This window comes from Rana temporaria, chromosome 7 (assembly GCF_905171775.1).
Source record: "Rana temporaria chromosome 7, aRanTem1.1, whole genome shotgun sequence".
In the NCBI taxonomy this organism is placed as follows: domain Eukaryota; kingdom Metazoa; phylum Chordata; class Amphibia; order Anura; family Ranidae; genus Rana; species Rana temporaria.
Genome location: NC_053495.1, coordinates 24,899,138 through 24,917,342, shown reverse-complemented (window position 1 = coordinate 24,917,342; position 18,205 = coordinate 24,899,138). Strand labels below are relative to the sequence as shown.

The 18,205-nt window shown below is 43.7% G+C and overlaps 1 protein-coding gene across 9 annotated transcripts in view; it reads left to right on the top strand.

Annotated features, from left to right (window-relative positions):
• Window positions 1–18,205, top strand: part of MITF (melanocyte inducing transcription factor) — a 279,848-nt gene that overhangs the window by 245,694 nt on the left and 15,949 nt on the right. For all 9 annotated transcript variants that reach the window (XM_040359084.1, XM_040359081.1, XM_040359079.1 and 6 more), the window contains 4 exons: window positions 2,858–2,900; window positions 6,524–6,583; window positions 14,101–14,157; window positions 17,483–17,558. In XM_040359084.1, the coding sequence (XP_040215018.1) occupies window positions 2,858–2,900; window positions 6,524–6,583; window positions 14,101–14,157; window positions 17,483–17,558 (236 nt within the window). The remainder of the gene's footprint in view (window positions 1–2,857; window positions 2,901–6,523; window positions 6,584–14,100; window positions 14,158–17,482; window positions 17,559–18,205) is intronic.

The following is an 18,205-nucleotide window of genomic DNA, read 5'->3' as shown; positions in this document are numbered from 1 at the left end:
TCTATCCAAAATGAAAAAAAAGTGTTGCCTATAGTTCTACTTTAAGCAAAACATTTCTGATAATTTTATGGAGAGGGCTAAGAAGATATAACCATGCCAATGGTGCATCAGAAAACATATAGCACAGTAAGGAAGGTTTGTGGCCCAGGATGATAGGACAGTGAAAATTGGAAGCGCCCCCCCCCCCCCCACAGTTGCGGAATGCCGGCTGCTCGCATACCAGAAGCAGTGCGGCCGCTTTATGGGGGCGCTAGACTAATTTGCCTAACAGTGTAGTGCAAGCCGGCGGGGACTCTTTTCGTGCTGCCCCTCTGCAAAGTGCTGCCCTAGGCCTGGGCCTTGTGGGCCTAGGCCAATATACAGCATTGGGGTACACACAAGAAAATCGGGCGAATAATCGTCCAAATGTACTCGTTGTTTCACAGCAAGTTGGAACCAAGGAAGGAAATAATGTACAAAATGTATTATGACGAAGGCTTTTTTTTTTTGTTACTTATTGTTTCTGATCATGTGCAGTCTTTAATCTCTGATTTATTTTATACGAAAATCGTACGAAAACGTTACACATTAAATGAAAATCTTTGTTCTGTTCCGGTACGAGAAACATTTTGGAGTTTGTCCCTTTGTAAACTGTCATTCGGAAGGTCGGAATCAGCTGTCGAATGTTGTGTACACACTATCAGAAAATCATACAATCCTTCCTCAGACTAAATTGTTCGCCCAATTTTCTTATAGTGCGGGTGAGCCTAAGGCCTCATACACACGACCGAGTTTCTCGGCAAAAACCAGCAAGAAACTTGCTGGGATTTTTTTTTTTTGCCGAGGAAACCGGTCGTGTGTACATTTTTCGACGAGGAAACTGTCGAGGATCCCGTCGAGCCAAAAAGAGAGCATGTCTTCTTTTTCCTCAACGGGAATGGAGAAACTTGCCTTGTCGAGTTCCTCGACAGCCTAACAAGGAACTCGACGAGGAAAACAATGTGTTTCGCCCGTCGAGTTCCTCGGTCATGTGTACGAGGCTTTAAGGTGTCTTTAACATGGATGGCTTTTATTAGTCAATGAAAGTGGTTAACCCTCCCAAGTGGAGAATTGTGGTATGCAAAGAACATAACTGTATTTCAAGTGATAAAAAAATAAAAAAAAATAAAAACATTGTCATTTTGAAAAAGAAAATACTAAAATAATGATTTTGTACAATAAAAAAAAATATATGTATCCCTTAACCTCCCTGGCGGTATGATTAATTCATATTTTAGGTGCTGAAAGCGGTACAATTGTTTTGCATGGAAATTTGACGTTTTATATTGTAGACCTGTAATTCTTAGGAATAACTAACTTAAATCTGTCCAAACAAGAGTCTAGTAGAAATCCCGGGTATGATAAAATTTGAAACACAAAATCATAAATTATAATATAATAAATAAATATAAATAATTATAACAAATAATATAATAATAATAAAAATTATTACTTTTAATTTTTTGATGACGAATTTCCCCACAAATCGCTATCGCACAATTCTGCAAGTGATTATAAATTATTATCGCTGTTTTCTAGCGGCTCTAAAACCATTTTTGACATAAAGGGACACTTTTGGTTGCTATGGACAATCTACAGTTTGCAGGGAGAAAGAACCGTTTTTATTATATAAAAGTACATGTAGGGCACTGGGCAGACCACTAGGGACAAGGGGGGGGGGGGGGTGTATTTTTTACATACAGTACTGTAATCTATAAGATGTGTTTGTTGACTTTTTTGAATTTGGCGCCGATCTCCGTCCCCGTGCATCGTAACGTCGCAGGGAACGGAGATCGACGGCACACGGGGACACTGTGTGAATCGAGCGAGGTCCCACTCGCTCACACAGAGCGGTGGCATCGCTGCATCCAGGAACAAGGTAAGCCAGCGCACGCTGCAGGCTCTGCATAGCTACCACGAGTGTGACTCGGGGATACCGATTTTAGCACAAAAAATCCACCCCGAGTCACGCTCGGGGATACCGCCAGGGGGGAAGTTTTTTTTTTACAGTACCTTTGTTATCAACAGCTGTCACTTGGCTTCCTGTCTCTTCTTTGCGGGTATTCTGCGGGCAGTGTGTCATATCCTTTACCCGCAATATCTCCTGGGAGCTTTTCTGCAGAGGTTTCCTCTGAGTTATCGCGGGATTTCCTAAAGCGCGATGCTGCTGGCTCGTCACATCAGGCTCCCCGACACAGATTGACCCGGAAGTGACGTTCCGTCGCCGCCATCTTGCTACTCCCCACACTCATGCACAGTAATGATAGAGTGAGAAGGGTCAAGCGGTGTAGCAAGATGGCAACGACGGGACGTCCCTTCCAAAGCAATCTGTGATAGGAGAGCCGAATGTGACGCCCGTTTAGATGGAAACCCGGAAGTCGACGTCACTGCTGAACAAGGAAATTAATGCTTGTGGGCTTCACAGTGCCCACAAGCAAAATGGAAACGGCGCTGCAAAGATAATATAAGTTCTAATTCCAGGCGAAATCGGATGACTTTAAACAGCAGAGGCGTGAGTCCTCTGTTTATACGCTATAAATAATTTAATGCCCCACAAAAAAACAAAAAAAAACAAACGAATGGCCGCGGGAGATCCGCTTTAACAAAGGAGGTATTCCCATAACTGTTTTTGTTGTTCACCGCATTTTTTTCAGATTAAGAAACTTGGACCTTTGTTCCTGGATGTGAGTTTTCCCTGAATTTATTAACCATTAGAAATAAAAACTGTTTAGAAATCGTCTTTATTAATCCCTGAATACCTTTCGCCATTGTGATTGTATTCCTTATGTCTCCTATAATTAATTTGTTTTAATTCATATTTATTTTTTATTTTTTCCAGATGCCGGTGTCTGCTAATCTGATTGACATTTATGCAAATCAAGGTATGCCTGCTCCTGGGTTAAACATCAATAATTCTTGTCCTGCTAATCTTCCCAATATCAAAAGGGAGCTTACAGGTAAATCTATTGGAAACATAGAGAGGATGAGATCAGAATTCCAGATCCATTGTTTCATTATTGCAAGCAATCGCCATGCAAGTACAAACGGAATTGGAATTGGGATGAAGCTGGGAGGGATTATAAAGAAAATATTATAAGATTATAGGAAGGAAGAATAATGTATATATGGCGTGGTGTTGGGGTTTTACCATGGGAGGGGTGCTTCCAAACAATGGAGAAAGTCCGTTTGAATGTTGAGACTCTCATTCATCTTGTTGATGAACATACACTATATTACCAAAAGTATTGGGACACCTGCCTTTACTCACAACTTTAACCTCCCTGGCGGTAATCGCGCGTCTGTCTCTGGGTGAAATTTCAGTACTAATAGCGGTATCCCTGAGCCAGACTCGGGATCTCATCGCAGTATCCAGGCAGGGAATTACTTACCTTGTCCCCTGGATCCTGTGATGTCTCCCTGCTGTGAGCGAGCTGTCTCCTTGCTCGATTCACACAGTGCCCGAGTGCCGCCGAGCTCCGTTCCCGAGCGTTGCGACACACAGGGGTGGAGATCGGCACCAAATTCAAAAAAGTAAAAACACAATACACATACAGTATACTGTAATCTTACAGATTACAATACTGTATCAAATAAATACACACCCCTTTCAGTGCCGATCCTGACCTCCCTGGGGCCCTAAGCAAAATTACATGTCACATTAAAGTTGAGAAGCGGGGTGGGGGGGCACTGCCGACAGTGATGACATGTCACATTGAAGATTAAAGTTGAGAAGCGGGGGGAGGGGGTGTTCTGCTGTCGGAAATTACATCTTACATTAAAGTGAGAAGCGGGGTATGCTGACTTCTTACCTCTTCTCCCATGCAGCCAGCGAGTTGAGAAGCGGGGTGAGGGGCCAAAAATGACTTCTCACCAGGCGGGGCCTCTCGTAATTTGTGGGGCCCTCCGCAGCTTTGCGGGGCCCTAAGCGGCTTGCATAGTGAGCCTATAGGGCGGATCGGCCCTGCCCCCTTTGTCCCTAGTGGTCTGCCCAGTGTCCTGCGTGCACTTTTATATTATAAATACTTTTCGTTCTGCCTGAAAACTGTAGATTGTCCATAGCAACCAAAAAGTGTCCCTTTATGTCAAAAGTGGTTTTAGAGCAGCTAGAAAACAGCAATAATTAATTAGAATCACTTGCAGAATTTAGCGATAGCGATTTGTGGGGAAATTCGTCATCAAACACTAAAAGTAATAACAGCGACAATTCTGCAACTGAACTTATTTATAGTTATTTAATATATTACAATTTATGATTTTGTGTCTCAAACTTTATCATACCCGAGATGTCTACTAGACTCTTGTTTGGACAGATTTAAGTGAGTTATTCCTAAGAATTACAGGCCTACAATGTAAAACGCCAAATTTCCATGCAAAACAATTGTACCGCTTTCAGCACCTAAAATCTGAAGGAATCATACCGCCAGGGAGGTTAATGGCATCCCAGTCTTAGTCCGTAGGGTTCAATATTGAGTTGGCTCGCCCTTTGCAGCTAGAACAGCTTCAACTCTTCTGGCTTTCCACAAGGTTTAGGAGTGTGTCTATGGCAGGGGTAGGCAACCTCGGCCCTCCAGCTGTGGTGAAACTACATTAAAGGGATGATGTGGCAACCCTAGGTGTCATGTCCTGTTCAGGTCAATGTTTGTCCTTGTAAAATACTCCAATTCGCTGAGCCATTCTATCCTACCATGTAATAATTCCATGGATGCCACTCTACAGTCATAAAAGACTGCTTAAAGTAAATCTAATGTTTTTTTTTTTAAATTTTAAATAGCATGGGAAGGGTTAAAACCACATAGTGTACTATTGGGGAGATTTTACATAATTTCCCACCTCGGGACACAACAGGAAGTTAGAGGAGATCTCTCCAAGAGAACTCCTCTCTTACACATGTCAACTACATCTTTAAAGCGGGAGTTCACCCGAAAAAAAAATTTAACAGTAGATTGGGCCTAATTACGGGAAGCAGAATCAGGTGTTTTGATTAAAATCAATGCAGTGCTTACCTTTTTTGAGATAGATGTTCTCCCGCCGCTTCCGGGTATGGTCTTCGGGACTGGGCGTTCCTATTTGATTGACAGCCTTCCGACCGTCGCATACAGCGCGTCACGAGTTGCCGAACGTCGGTGCGGCGCTATACTGCGCACCGACGTTCGGCTACTTTCGGAAACTGGTGACGCGCTGTATGCGACGGTCGGAAGGCTGTCAATCAAATAGGAATGCCCAGTCCCGCAGCCCATACCCGGAAGCCGCGGAGAAGATCTATCTCAAAAAAGGTAAGTACTGTATTGATTTTAATCAAAACACCCGATTCTGCTTCCCGTAATTAGGCCCAATCTAATGTTAAAAATTATTTTTTGGGTGAACCTCCACTTTAATGTAATGCTCCCATTGCTTTTGGTCTCACTCTTTTCTATATGAAAAAGTTGCCAAGTATTCGGGGGGCTTGTTTTTTTTTTTTTTTTAAGAACATTGAAGTTTAAGGGGCTGATTTACTAAAGGAAAATCGACGGTGCACTCTGCAAGAGCAGTTGCTTCAGAGCTTAGTAAATGAGCAGAAGCTCTGCTGACTTCCATCATCCAATCATGTGCAAGCAAAAATGCTTTTTTTTCCTTGCACGTGATTGGGTGTTCTTTGCAAAGTGAAGTTTCACCTCATTTAGTAAGCTCTGGAGCAACTGCACTTTGAAAAGTGCACAATCTATTGGCCTTTGGTAAATCAACCCCTATGTGTCCAGGGACCATTAGCTGTTTGGTTCATTATACTGAGAGGATCGCAAATAATATTTACAGCAGCACCTTTAGTCATTTTTCAGATATTTTTTTACTCAATGCTATTTTAAAGGTGACGTTTATAGTTGATTAAAAAACAAACAAACACTCACCTCCATGCTGCCACTGCCGCCCACGGGCTCTGAGCCCGAAAACTGAGAGATCACATGGCCACTGATCACTCAGTTCTCAGCCTGCTCTGAGCAGAGATCAGTGAATGTCAGTTACTGCTCTCCAGTCTCCAGGCTCACTGGAGTACCGGGCTGTGGAAGGGGGCGGGAGCGGCTGGCTCAGGCTCTCAGTGGCACGCTGGGAAGGTGAACTAGCACCTAAGTGGATATCGCCAAAATGGTTGGGATACTGCCTCTGTGATGTCAGCCAACAATGGACTTTAGCCTGCTGTCGGGTGATTCTGGGTTGTAGGAGAACAAAAGAACAAGAGAACACCCTAATTCCCAGCTCCAAGCATAAATATAATGGCAGACTCCAGTATCTTACATCCACATATGAGGGAGATATATAGAATCTGGTGCAGCTGTGCATAGTAACCAATCAGCTCCTAACTTTAGCTTGTTCAAATAAAGTGTTACTAAACCCACAACAGTAAAATCAGGTCTGTATATGTAGTAAAGCATGTTTGTTATACTCACTGTGGAATCTAAGGGGTTAATCCTCTGCATTGTGTAAAAAAATGCTGTTTGATCCTGTCTTCTCTAATCCTCTCCTTCTTCCACAGTCCCCAATCAATCTCCTGATAGAACAGAGCCCTGGGGGCACTCTGAACATACTCATTATGGTGTGTATTGCTGGAGGTTATTTCTTTTGTCTTGGGAGGGTGCATGTGATCAGCACAGGACCAATCAGCACTGTCCAGACAGAGGGTTTGGGTGTCCTGCAGCCTCATAGCACAGTCAGAGGAGAATGAAAACTCCTCCTACAAGCTTTAACTAGACACTGATAGAAGTCACAAGACTGCTATATACTGCTGATGAGAAAATGTATTTAGCAGTTTATATTTACTAACATTATTGCATTTCCTTGTTCTGTGTACTGTGAGAGCAGTGGCGGCTGGTGGTCAATATTTTGGGTGGGGCGGCGAACAAACCTGGCCACCTCACGTGCTTAAAAAAGAAAAAAAAAACACATTGAAATCAATGGCCCAGATTCACGTAGATGGGCGCAAAATTGTGCGGGCGTAACGTATCTCATTTACGTTACGCCACCGCAAGTTTTTCAGGCAAGTGCTTTATTCACAAAGAACTTGCCTGTAAAGTTGTGGCGGCATAGCGTAAATCACCCGGCGGAATACAAATTCGGCATGTAGGGGGCGTGTATCATTTAAATGATGCGCGTCCCCGCGCCGAACGAACTGCGCATGCGCCGTCCGTCAAATCTTCCAGTGTGCATTGCTCTAAATGACGTCGCAAGGACGTCATTGGTTTCGACCTGAACGTAAATGACGTCCAGCCCCATTCACGGACGACTTACGCAAACGACGTAACTTTTAACATTTTCGACGCCGGAACGACGGCCATACTTAACATTGGCTGCCCCTCATATAGCAGGGGCAACTTTACGCCTGGAAAAGCCTAACGTAAACGTCGTAACTTTACTGCGTCGGCCGCGCGTACGTTCGGGAATTCGCGTATCTGGCTAATTTGCGTACTCGACGCGGAAATCGACGGAAGCGCCACCTAGCGGGCAAAAAAAAAAAAAATTGCAGTTACGATCTGACGGCGTAAGAGACTTACGCCTGTCGGATATAATGGATATCTATGCGTAACTGATTCTAAGAATCAGTCGCATAGATACGATGGGCCAGATTAGGACTTACAATGGCGTACATGGCGCTGCGCCGTCGTAAGTCCTTTGAGAATCTGGGCCAATGAGTCTGGCGCCCTGTATGGAGATTAGGGGCCGGGCACATGGATTAGCCCCGCCCTGGGCCCCTAATGGACGGGGGCTGCCACTGTGTGGGAAAACAGATATAGTGGGTGCAAGCTCCTGGGTTTAGTAACGCATTACGCTTTGACAATAAAACCTACAAACTGATTGGTTACTAAGTACAGCTGCACCAGATTCTGTGTGCACCAGTTTTAGTAAATCTCCCCCAATACATTTTATAAAATGTCAAGTTAGCCCTGAAGCTTCTCCATGCTATACCAAGTCATGTACTGAAAATCAGATATAATCACAAATAGTTTATTGATTACAGGTACTTATATAGCACAGCTTACACAGCGCTTCTCATATATAGTAGGATTGTATCAGACCCTGCCTCTGAGGAGCTTACAATCTAAGCCTGGGCTCACACTGAAGGCGGGTTTGAAATCGTGCGACTTCAGGAGCGATTTCAGAGACATCTATGCGGGTTCCTGCACAGATGTCTATTGAAATCGCCCCTGAAATCGTCGAAAGTAGTGCAGGAACTGCCTTTGGGATTCGGTGCGTTCCGTTAATATGTGGCGATTTGACATGTCAAAATGGCCCAATGTGAACGTGGGCTCAGGCCCCTAACTCACATTCATACATACTAGGCCCAATCAGCTTATCTTTAGAGCAAGGGGTCTCCAAACTTTCTAAACTAAGGGCCAGTTTACTGTCCTTCAGACATGAGGGGGGCTGGAAATTGGTGTCGGGGGGGGGGGGGGGAATAGTGCCCCCTCATTGGTGTCAGTGGGAGGAATAGTGTCCCATCATTGGTGTCAGTGGAATAGTGTCCCCCTCATTGGTTTCAGTGGAAGGAATAGTGCCCTCTCATTGGTGTCAGTTGGAGGAATAGTGTCCCATCATTGGTGTCAGTGGGATAGTGTCCCCCTCATTGGTGTCAGTGGAAGGAATAGTGACCTCTCATTGGTGTGAGTGGGAGGAATAGTGTCCCATCATTGGTGTCAGTGGAATAGTGTCCCCCTCATTGGTGTCAGTGGAATAGTGTCCCATCATTGGTGTCAGTGGAATAGTGTCCCATCATTGGTGTCAGTGGAATAGTGTCCCATCATTGGTGTCAGTGGGAGGAATAGTGTCCCATCATTGGTGTCAGTGGAATAGTGTCCCCCTCATTGGTGTCAGTGGAAGGAATAGTGCCCTCTCATTGGTGTCAGTGAGAGGAATAGTGTCCCATCATTGGTGTCTGTGGAATAGTGCCCCCTCATTGGTGTCAGTGGAAGGAATAGTGCCCTCTCATTGGTGTCAGTGGGAGGAATAGTGTCCCATCATTGGTGTCAGTGGAAAAGTGTCCCCCTCATTGGTGTCAGTGGAAGGAATAGTGCCCTCTCTTTGGTGTCAGTGGAATAGTGTCCCATCATTGGTGTCAGTGGTAGGAACAGTGTCCCATCATTGGTGTCAGTGGAATAGTGTCCCATCATTGGTGTCAGTGAAATAGTGTCCCATCATTGGTGTCAGTGGGAGGAATAGTGTCCCATCATTGGTGTCAGTGGGAGGAATAGTGTCCCATCATTGGTGTCAGTGGAAGGAATAGTGCCCTCTCATTGGTGTGAGTGGGAGGAATAGTGTCCCATCATTGGTGTCAGTGGAAAAGTGTCCCCCTCATTGGTGTCAGTGGAAGGAATAGTGCCCTCTCTTTGGTGTCAGTGGAATAGTGTCCCATCATTGGTGTCAGTGGTAGGAACAGTGTCCCATCATTGGTGTCAGTGGAATAGTGTCCCATCATTGGTGTCAGTGAAATAGTGTCCCATCATTGGTGTCAGTGGGAGGAATAGTGTCCCATCATTGGTGTCAGTGGGAGGAATAGTGTCCCATCATTGGTGTCAGTACCAAGAATAGTGCCCCATAGTCTGTGAGAGGAATAGCATTTAGTATCAGTGAGAGGAACAGTGCCCCAAAGGCCTGTAAAGCCCGGAGATGTCCCTGAAAGCCAATGGCGATTGGCTGCACTAGAAAAGGTGTCTGGATTTGTAATTTAATTAAATACTTCGGGGCTCCTGGCCGTTCAGCAATATTATTATAATACGGGATTTATATGGAGTTTGCACAGCGCTTTACAACATGAGGACAGACAGTACAGTTACAATACAATTCAATACAGGAGGAATCAGAGGGCCCTGATCTTTAGAGTTTACAATCTACAAGATAAATTGTCCTTTTGTTTAAAACTTTGTATCCTTTATTGCTTCCAGCAAATGTTTCCAGTGTACTTGAGGGTGTATTGTTACAGTTTAATCACCATAGGGTGTACATTGTTCCACATTTAACAATCGCTACATTACAGCATGCATTCAAACAAAAGAAACAAGATATAGGTGTGCAGGCATTTCTAGAGATCTGACTGACAGGCAGTTGCTATACAGGCAATAAAAGTGGTTGCTGAGTGCCACCTAGTGGGCAAATAGGTTTTTGCAGCTGTAACTTCCAGCTCTGGATACTTTGGGGTCTTTCTTATAGCAATGATACATAGGCGTGCGCACAGGGTGTGCCAGGTGTGCCCAGGCACACCCTAATCACCCTGTGCAGCATAGATTCTCCCTACTGCCCTAGCACCTCCCTAGCACCACTTCCGGCTTCCCTCCTCTCCCGCTGGCTGTTGTTGAAGGGATGTTTTTTAGGATGAATGGGGGGAAGGGGCCAGTAAATATGTTATTTATTGGCCCCTTTCCTTTCTGAATGAAGATAGTAAACAATCTATAGGTAGTGTTTGAGCTTTGGGGTGCACACCCTAATGCAATAGGCTGCGCACACCTATGGCAATGAATGTGACCAAACGTTCACTGGTGGTAAATCAATTGCTGTCACTTAAACCATATGCATTTGGAAGATTCACTTGCATTGAAAATTTGGTGAATGTTAGATTCACTGCTTAATAAATGTGCCCCTTAACCGCTTGCCGACCACCGCACGACGATATACGTCGGCAGAATGGCACAGCTGCACAAAAGGACACATATATAAGTCCCTTTTAAGAAGTGGCTCTGTGACTCCGACCGCGGGTCCCGGGAACTCGATGTCTGCGGGGGGATACCCGCGATCGTGTCACGGTGAGGAAGAAGGGGGAAATGCTGATGTAAACAAGCATTTCCCTGGTCTTCCTAGTGACAGGACAGTGATCCTGTAATCGGAAGCGGTGATCCCTAGGGCACGCGTTACCCCTTCAGCGCCACCTAGTGGTTAACCCCTTCACTGCCAGTGTCATTTTCGCAGTTAGCAGTGCATTTTTATAGCACTGATCGCTGTATAAATGACAATGGTCCCAAAATAGTGTCAAAAGTGTCTGATGTGTCCGCCATAAAGTCGCAGTCATGACCCCTGGGGGGTTACCTTGCGAGCGTGCTCCCGAGTCCAGCATTTTCATCCGTAAATACGAATGCTGGACTCGGCCCCGCCCCCCCGGGGCCCGCATCATTTGATTTGATTCACAGCAGCGGGAGCCAATCTTGTATATAGTCCCTTATCATCTCCTCCTAGAGCTTACATACTATTGATGTTAGGCTAACTGGTCTGTAATTCCCAGGAATGTATTTTGGGCCCTTATTAAATATTGGTGCTACATTGGCTTCCACAGAAGTTTTTTTTTACTTTAATGCATAGGATGCATTAAGGTGAAAAAACACGAGGGTTTACAACCCCTTTAATGCCCTGTACACACGATCGGTCCATCCGATGAAAACGGACTGATGGATTTTTTCATCAGTTATCCGATGAAGCTGACTGATGATCAGTCGTGCCTACATACCATCGGTTAAAAAAACGATCATGTCAGAACGCGGTGACGTAAACCACGTACGACGGCACTATAAAGGGGAAGTTCAAATCCAATGGCGCCACCCATGGGGCTGCTTTAGCTGATTTTGTGTTAGTAAAAGACGATTTGCGCTTTTCTGTCTGTTACAGCGTGATGAATGTGCTATCTCCATAACGAACGCTAGTTTTACCAGAACGAGCGCTCCTGTCCCCTAATTTAATGTGAGCATGCATGGATTTTTAACTGAGGACGTGCCTACAGACGATCGTTTTTTTCCTATTGGTTAGTTAACCATCAGATAATTTTAAAACAAGTTCCAAGTTTTTTAACCGATGAATAAAAAAACGATGGGGCCCACACACGATCAGTTTGTCTGATGAAAACGGTCCGTTTTCAGCAGACAAACCGATCGTGTGTACGCGGCATAAGAGTTACTTGCCACTAGTTGCCGCACCCAACCCCTACATTGCCTCGCCCCTAATTCCGCCCCTAAACACGCCCTCATAAATGATCTCATGAAATGACACTGTTAAATGTTTTATGCAGAATTAGGTTACAAAAATAAATATTAATAACAAAATATGATTGTAACAATCAGTGCAAATCCTAAACGAATCTGTAAAACTAAAACAAACAAATACATTATATCCAAAATGATACAATGCTGACCAGCCAACCACTGTGTAAGTGATTCCACAACACCCAGAGCTTTTTTTCTCAGAATAACGGTGCAGGAACTCAACCACGACCCCGTTCAGATTTCACAAACAGTAGAAGGGTCTTAAAGGGGCATTAAATACCAGGATTGCATTACATACAGAGTGCAGAGTTCAGGGGGGTTACACACAGAGTGCAGAGCTGTCACTTGTAAACACAGAAACCAGACTTCTGTGTTTACAAGTGATTGTGGTGATCAGGCACCAAAGGGTCTGAGCCAAAGGTGGTGGAACTCAGTTCCCCCCAAGTTCCCCCTGAAAAAAAGCCCTGACAACACCTATAATAGATATAATCAGACATGAATACATGTGTAGCGCAGCAGTATTTCATTCACACCTAGACATATTTACGCCCGACGCTCGATACGCTGGAGGGGAGAAATACCATTGCCCTCTATGGAGATGGTTCACATCTCCACGCCGAACGCCGAAACGCCGAACGCCTGAAGCTCAAAACAAGTCCCGGACCCTTTTTTCAGACGGCTTCGGTGTTCGGCATAGGAGATGTGGACCCTAGACCTGTAAAAAATCGCAGTAAAAAACGCTGCAATTTGTCGCCGCAATTCGCGGGACAAAGCGCCGCGATTAGGTGTGAATGCAGCCTTAAAAATGCCGCAATTTGTTGCGGCAAATCGCAGTAAAAAACGCCGCAAATCGCCTACGCCTAGGTGTGAATGCAGGCTTAGGCTGCATTCACACCTGAGCGTAGCATTTTGCTGCGTTTTTTACCGAGATTTGCCGTGACAAAATGCAGCGTTTTTTACCACGATTTTCCGCGACAAAACGCAGCGTTTTTTACTGCGATTTTTTACAGGTCTAGGGTCACCAATGTAAAACGCCCAAATTCGAGCGACAAAAAAGGGTCCAGAACTTGTTTGTTCGGCGTCAGGCGTTTTTTAGTGGAGATGTGAACCATCTCCATAGAGAATAATGTATTTTTTCCCCTCTAGCGTTTTGGGCGTCGCGCTTCAGGCGACAAAACGCTCAGGTGTGAATGCAGCAGCACCATCCTATTAGATCACTCAGTAGAATAAATAACATAATAATGCTATGGAGAAGAGAAGAGAGGGGAGGCGTTTCTAGTCACTCTTAGGGTGACAACGCTACTTGTCAATAGGTACAGTGAGTGGGTGTTGTCATTCTAGCACAGGAAGTGTGCTACTAGCCGGATCACCAGGGCAAAATAATAGAAAAATGCTTAAAAAAAAAAAGAAAACGAATGCAGCCACCACATCTAAGGACCAGTATCATATATATTACATTCTTGTTTCTTGGATTTAGATACACTTTGAAGGACCCACAGTTGAGTCAAAGCTACCGACATGTTTACTTGTTTTGCATTTGTGACTTACAAGGTATTAAAGACAGAATGGTTGAAGGATTTGGAGCTTGCACCATTGGAAGGAAGTCTGCAGAGGCAGCTCCCAGAGGTTTCCTCGGGCAGTGTTCCTGATAGCAGCGTAACTCAAAATTTACAAGCATACCTCCCAACTTTCTGAGACGGGAATGAGGGACACCTATCAGCAAAAGTATGCAGGCATAGGACACACCCCTTGCCACGCCCCCTTAAAGGAGAATTGTACAAAAAAATAGGATTGGTTAAACCCATAAGGGCTTTTTTTTACCACTACTATTTCTTTATATTGGCTTTTGGAATTTACAAATGCAGCAATTTTGAAATCAGATGAAAGGTTTGGCACTGGGAAATACTTTTTGATAGATAAAAAGTGCATTTTATATACAACTATATAGATCAGACCAAAATGAGGGACAAATGAGGAGAATGAGGGACAGAGGGACATTGTTCCAAATCAGGGACAGTCCCTCGAAATCAGGGACAGTTGGGAGGTATGTACAAGTTCTATACTTTAATATTCAACTTCTCTCATTATTGTTTTTCAGAGTCAGAAGCAAGAGCGCTGGCCAAGGAAAGACAGAAGAAGGACAATCACAATCTAAGTAGGTTGAACTTTTTGCTCACACAGTAATATTCTCATGTATGGCTGATGCCAGCAGCTGCTTATATAAAATATACACTGCCATCTGCTGGTTGGGAGCAAAATCACCCTGACAGTTAAGAGCAAGATAATTCTTAATGTTTCCTCAAGGTACATTTTCTCTACTTTTTCTAAGGCCAATGAGCCAAAAAGAACACCAATCATCTTAAGAGTCCGAAGTCTTTTATTGGTATTAAAAGTCACAATATAAAAAACAAAAGGCAGCCAATGCATTTTGGGGGCAAAAATCCCTCTTTATCAATGCTTCAAAAATTACATGAAACACAAAAAAAATTAAAATAAGGGGGTGAGGGACATCTGTATCAGTGATTTCCATATTTATTATTCTTACTTTTAATGAGACAACGTGGGCCTGTATTCGACTGCATGGACTCTACTGCTTTCCCCAGAACTTCAGAACTTGCTGAAAACATGTTTTAAAAGCTTGTTTTGCCACATTAATTAAAAATATAAATGCTGCCCTTGCTGAGAACCTTTTGAAACAATTTGATGCCTGATTACACTGACATCAACACTTTCTGAGATACAGTGTTAATTTTGTCGACTAAAACAACTAAAACATTTTAGTCGACTAAATGAATATTATTTTATTCGACTAAAATATGACTTAAACTAACACATTTGACATGACTAAAATGTGTCTAAAACTAAAATGGCATTTTTGTCGAAAGACTTTGGCCCCGTACACACGGCCGAGGAACTCGACGTGCCAAACACATCGAGTTCCTCGGCCAGTTCAGCCCTGAAGCCGCCGAGGAGCTTGGCGGGCCGAGAGCTCCCATAGAACAACGAGGAAATAGAGAACATGTTCTCTATTTCCTCGCCGAGGTCCTCGTCGGCTTCCTCGGCCGAAAGTGTACACACGGCCGGGTTTCTCGGCAGAATTCAGCCAGAAACTCGGTCGGAAGCTGAATTCTGCCGAGGAAACTGGTCGTGTGTACGGGGCCTAAGACTAAAATTAAATTGTAATTTGACTTCAAAAGTAACATTGGTCTGTAGTGCATGTTAATACCTCAATACCATAAATAATAACGTATGAGATTTTTCACTCCAGCAGTATTTAATGAGTTTGGAAATTGTAGAGAAATGTTAACTAATGCATTACAATTTAACTACACCCATTAGATTTTAGACGACTAAAATTTAGTTTTAGTCGACCAAAATGTACTAGAAATTTAGTCAACTAAATACGAATAAAACTAAAACAATTGCAGAAGACTAAAATGGGACTAAAACTAAATCGAAATTTGCTGCCAAAGTTAACACTGCTGAGATAATGACCTGGAATAAGTAAAATATGGGGGTTGATTTACTAAAGTCTTATTTACTGTGCACTTTTGAATGTGCAGTTGCTCCAGAGCTTAGTAAATGAGGGAGAGCTCTGATGGCTTCCATCATCCAATCACATGCAAGCAAAAATTCTGTTTTTATTGTTTTCCTTGCATGTGATTAGTTGTTCTTTGTAAAGTTAGACTTTACCTCATTTACTAAGATCTGGGGCAACTGCACTTTCAAAAGTGCAGTAAATTTGCCTTTAGTAAATCAACCCCTATGAGTCCCCTTTCTATCGTTGGGTGTAGAAGCACAGGCCTATGTTATATATTATATAATGCAAAACTGAGCACAAAATAAAGGCAGTTGGAGAATTAGACTTTTAATAATGTGATTTCAAGTACAATGTCTCCCTCTAGAGGTAAGTTGTGGTCATTGTTACATTCATAGAACATTAAGATTGGATTTACACTAGCTCTGGAGCGTCCCTGTTTCAGGTGCGAACAGCCCATAACCCTACGTGTAAAGCCCTGTACACATGGGCAAGAATCTCGTCAGGAAAAAACTGTTGTTTTTCCCGACGAGATTCTTGGCAAGAATTTCTTGCCGCCCGAGTGTACAGACTCTCCTTTCTTTCTTTTTTTTTCTTTTTTTTTTTTAAAGTGTATTTTTGTGCGTGTACTCGAGAGAGGAGCCGGACTGCAGGAGTTGGAAGTAGGCAGGCCTCCCCCAGAGGCAATCTGCCACCTTTCTCCATGCCCCGGGTGGCAATGGTGGGTGTGTGAGGGGGTCCTCCCACACAGCCCGCCCTACCTGCTCCGCTTTGAAGCCCAACGGGGCAGAGGGACTCCCTATAAGGGAGTGAGAGGATCTAGCCCGCTCAACCAGCCCCGTTAGTCCTTTGCCTCTGTTTTTAGAGACCGCGTGGTCAAAGTGCGTGCATGTTAACCCAATTTCGAGTGCGTGTAAGTGTGGTGTTTTTTGTGGGAGGGGGGTGGGCATACTAAGCGCAAGCTTACCTCGCATAGCACACCCACCGGGAGCCGGGCTGAGACCACCAAACTCAATTCACATGTAGCCGAGACCGGGATCCGAACCTCTAGCTGCAGAGGTGAATGGCTTGTCAGCGCAGTGCCAATAGCGTCGAGTCACCGCAGCTCCCCACAGACTCTCCTTTCAAAAGAACCGCGGTTCTCTTGAAAGGCAAGAACGTGGTGACGTCATCGCGTATGACGATCATTCGATGGGGTCGCCGCCAACTTGATGCACCCTACCTATGCCTAGGAAGCTACCGCGCATGCGTCAAAGTCAGTTCGAGCATGCGCGGGTTTCCTATTTTTCTCATCTAGATTCTGGGAAGTTTTCTTGTTGAGTATCTGGAAAGCCTTGTACACACGCTCGGTATACTCGGCAAGAAAGCTCTGCCAGCAGTTTTCTTGCTGGTTCTTGCCGAGTGAGGCCCCGTTCACACGTCCGAGAAACTCGACGGGCAAAAGACATAATTTTGCTCGTCAAGTTCCTTGTGAAGCCGCCGAGGATCTCGGCAAGCCAACTTTTCTCACTGAGTAACGAGGAAATAGAGAACATGTTCTCTATTTGGCCCGACGAGATCCTCGTCGGCTTCCTTGGCGAAAAGTGTACACACGACCGAGTTTCTCGGCAGAATACGGCTCCCATCGAGTTTCTTGCTGAATTCTGGCGAGAAACTCGGTCGTGTGTACGGGGCCTAAACCGAGCGTGTGCACGAGGCTTAAGACTGGGATTGTACAGATCTCAAATTTTCTGGGTACTTCTAGACCTGTATTGATCTATGAACACATTTTTTTATTTTATTTACCTTGATATTTATTGAGTTTGTTCTGTATTATCAATAAAGCCAAAATATCCCTTATCATCATCATCATGCTTTATGTTCTTTTGTTTTAATTCTTTAAACAAATTCTGTTCTAGATACCAGTCTCTGATCATCTTTATGTATTATATTTTTTTTACAGTTGAACGAAGACGAAGATTTAACATCAACGACCGTATAAAAGAATTAGGGACTTTAATACCCAAGTCAAATGACCCGTAAGTATTTTAGGAGACATTTTTTTAATGCAAACAAATAAATCAATCTACAGGGAGTGCAGAATTATTAGGCAAGTTGTATTTTTGAGGATTAATTTTATTATTGAACAACAACCATGTTCTCAATGAACCCAAAAAATCATTAATATCAAAGCTGAATATTTTTGGAAGTAGTTTTTAGTTTGTTTTTAGTTTTAGCTATTTTAGGGGGATATCTGTGTGTGCAGGTGACTATTACTGTGCATAATTATTAGGCAACTTAACAAAAAAAAAATATATACCCATTTCAATTATTTATTTTTACCAGTGAAACCAATATAACATCTCAACATTCACAAATATACATTTCTGACATTCAAAAACAAAACAAAAACAAATCAGTGACCAATATATCCACCTTTCTTTGCAAGGACACTCAAAAGCCTGCCATCCATGGATTCTGTCAGTGTTTTGATCTGTTCACCATCAACATTGCGTGCAGCAGCAACCACAGCCTCCCAGACACTGTTCAGAGAGGTGTACTGTTTTCCATCCTTGTAAATCTCACATTTGATGATGGACCACAGGTTCTCAATGGGGTTCAGATCAGGTGAACAAGGAGGCCATGTCATTAGTTTTTCTTCTTTTATACCCTTTCTTGCCAGCCA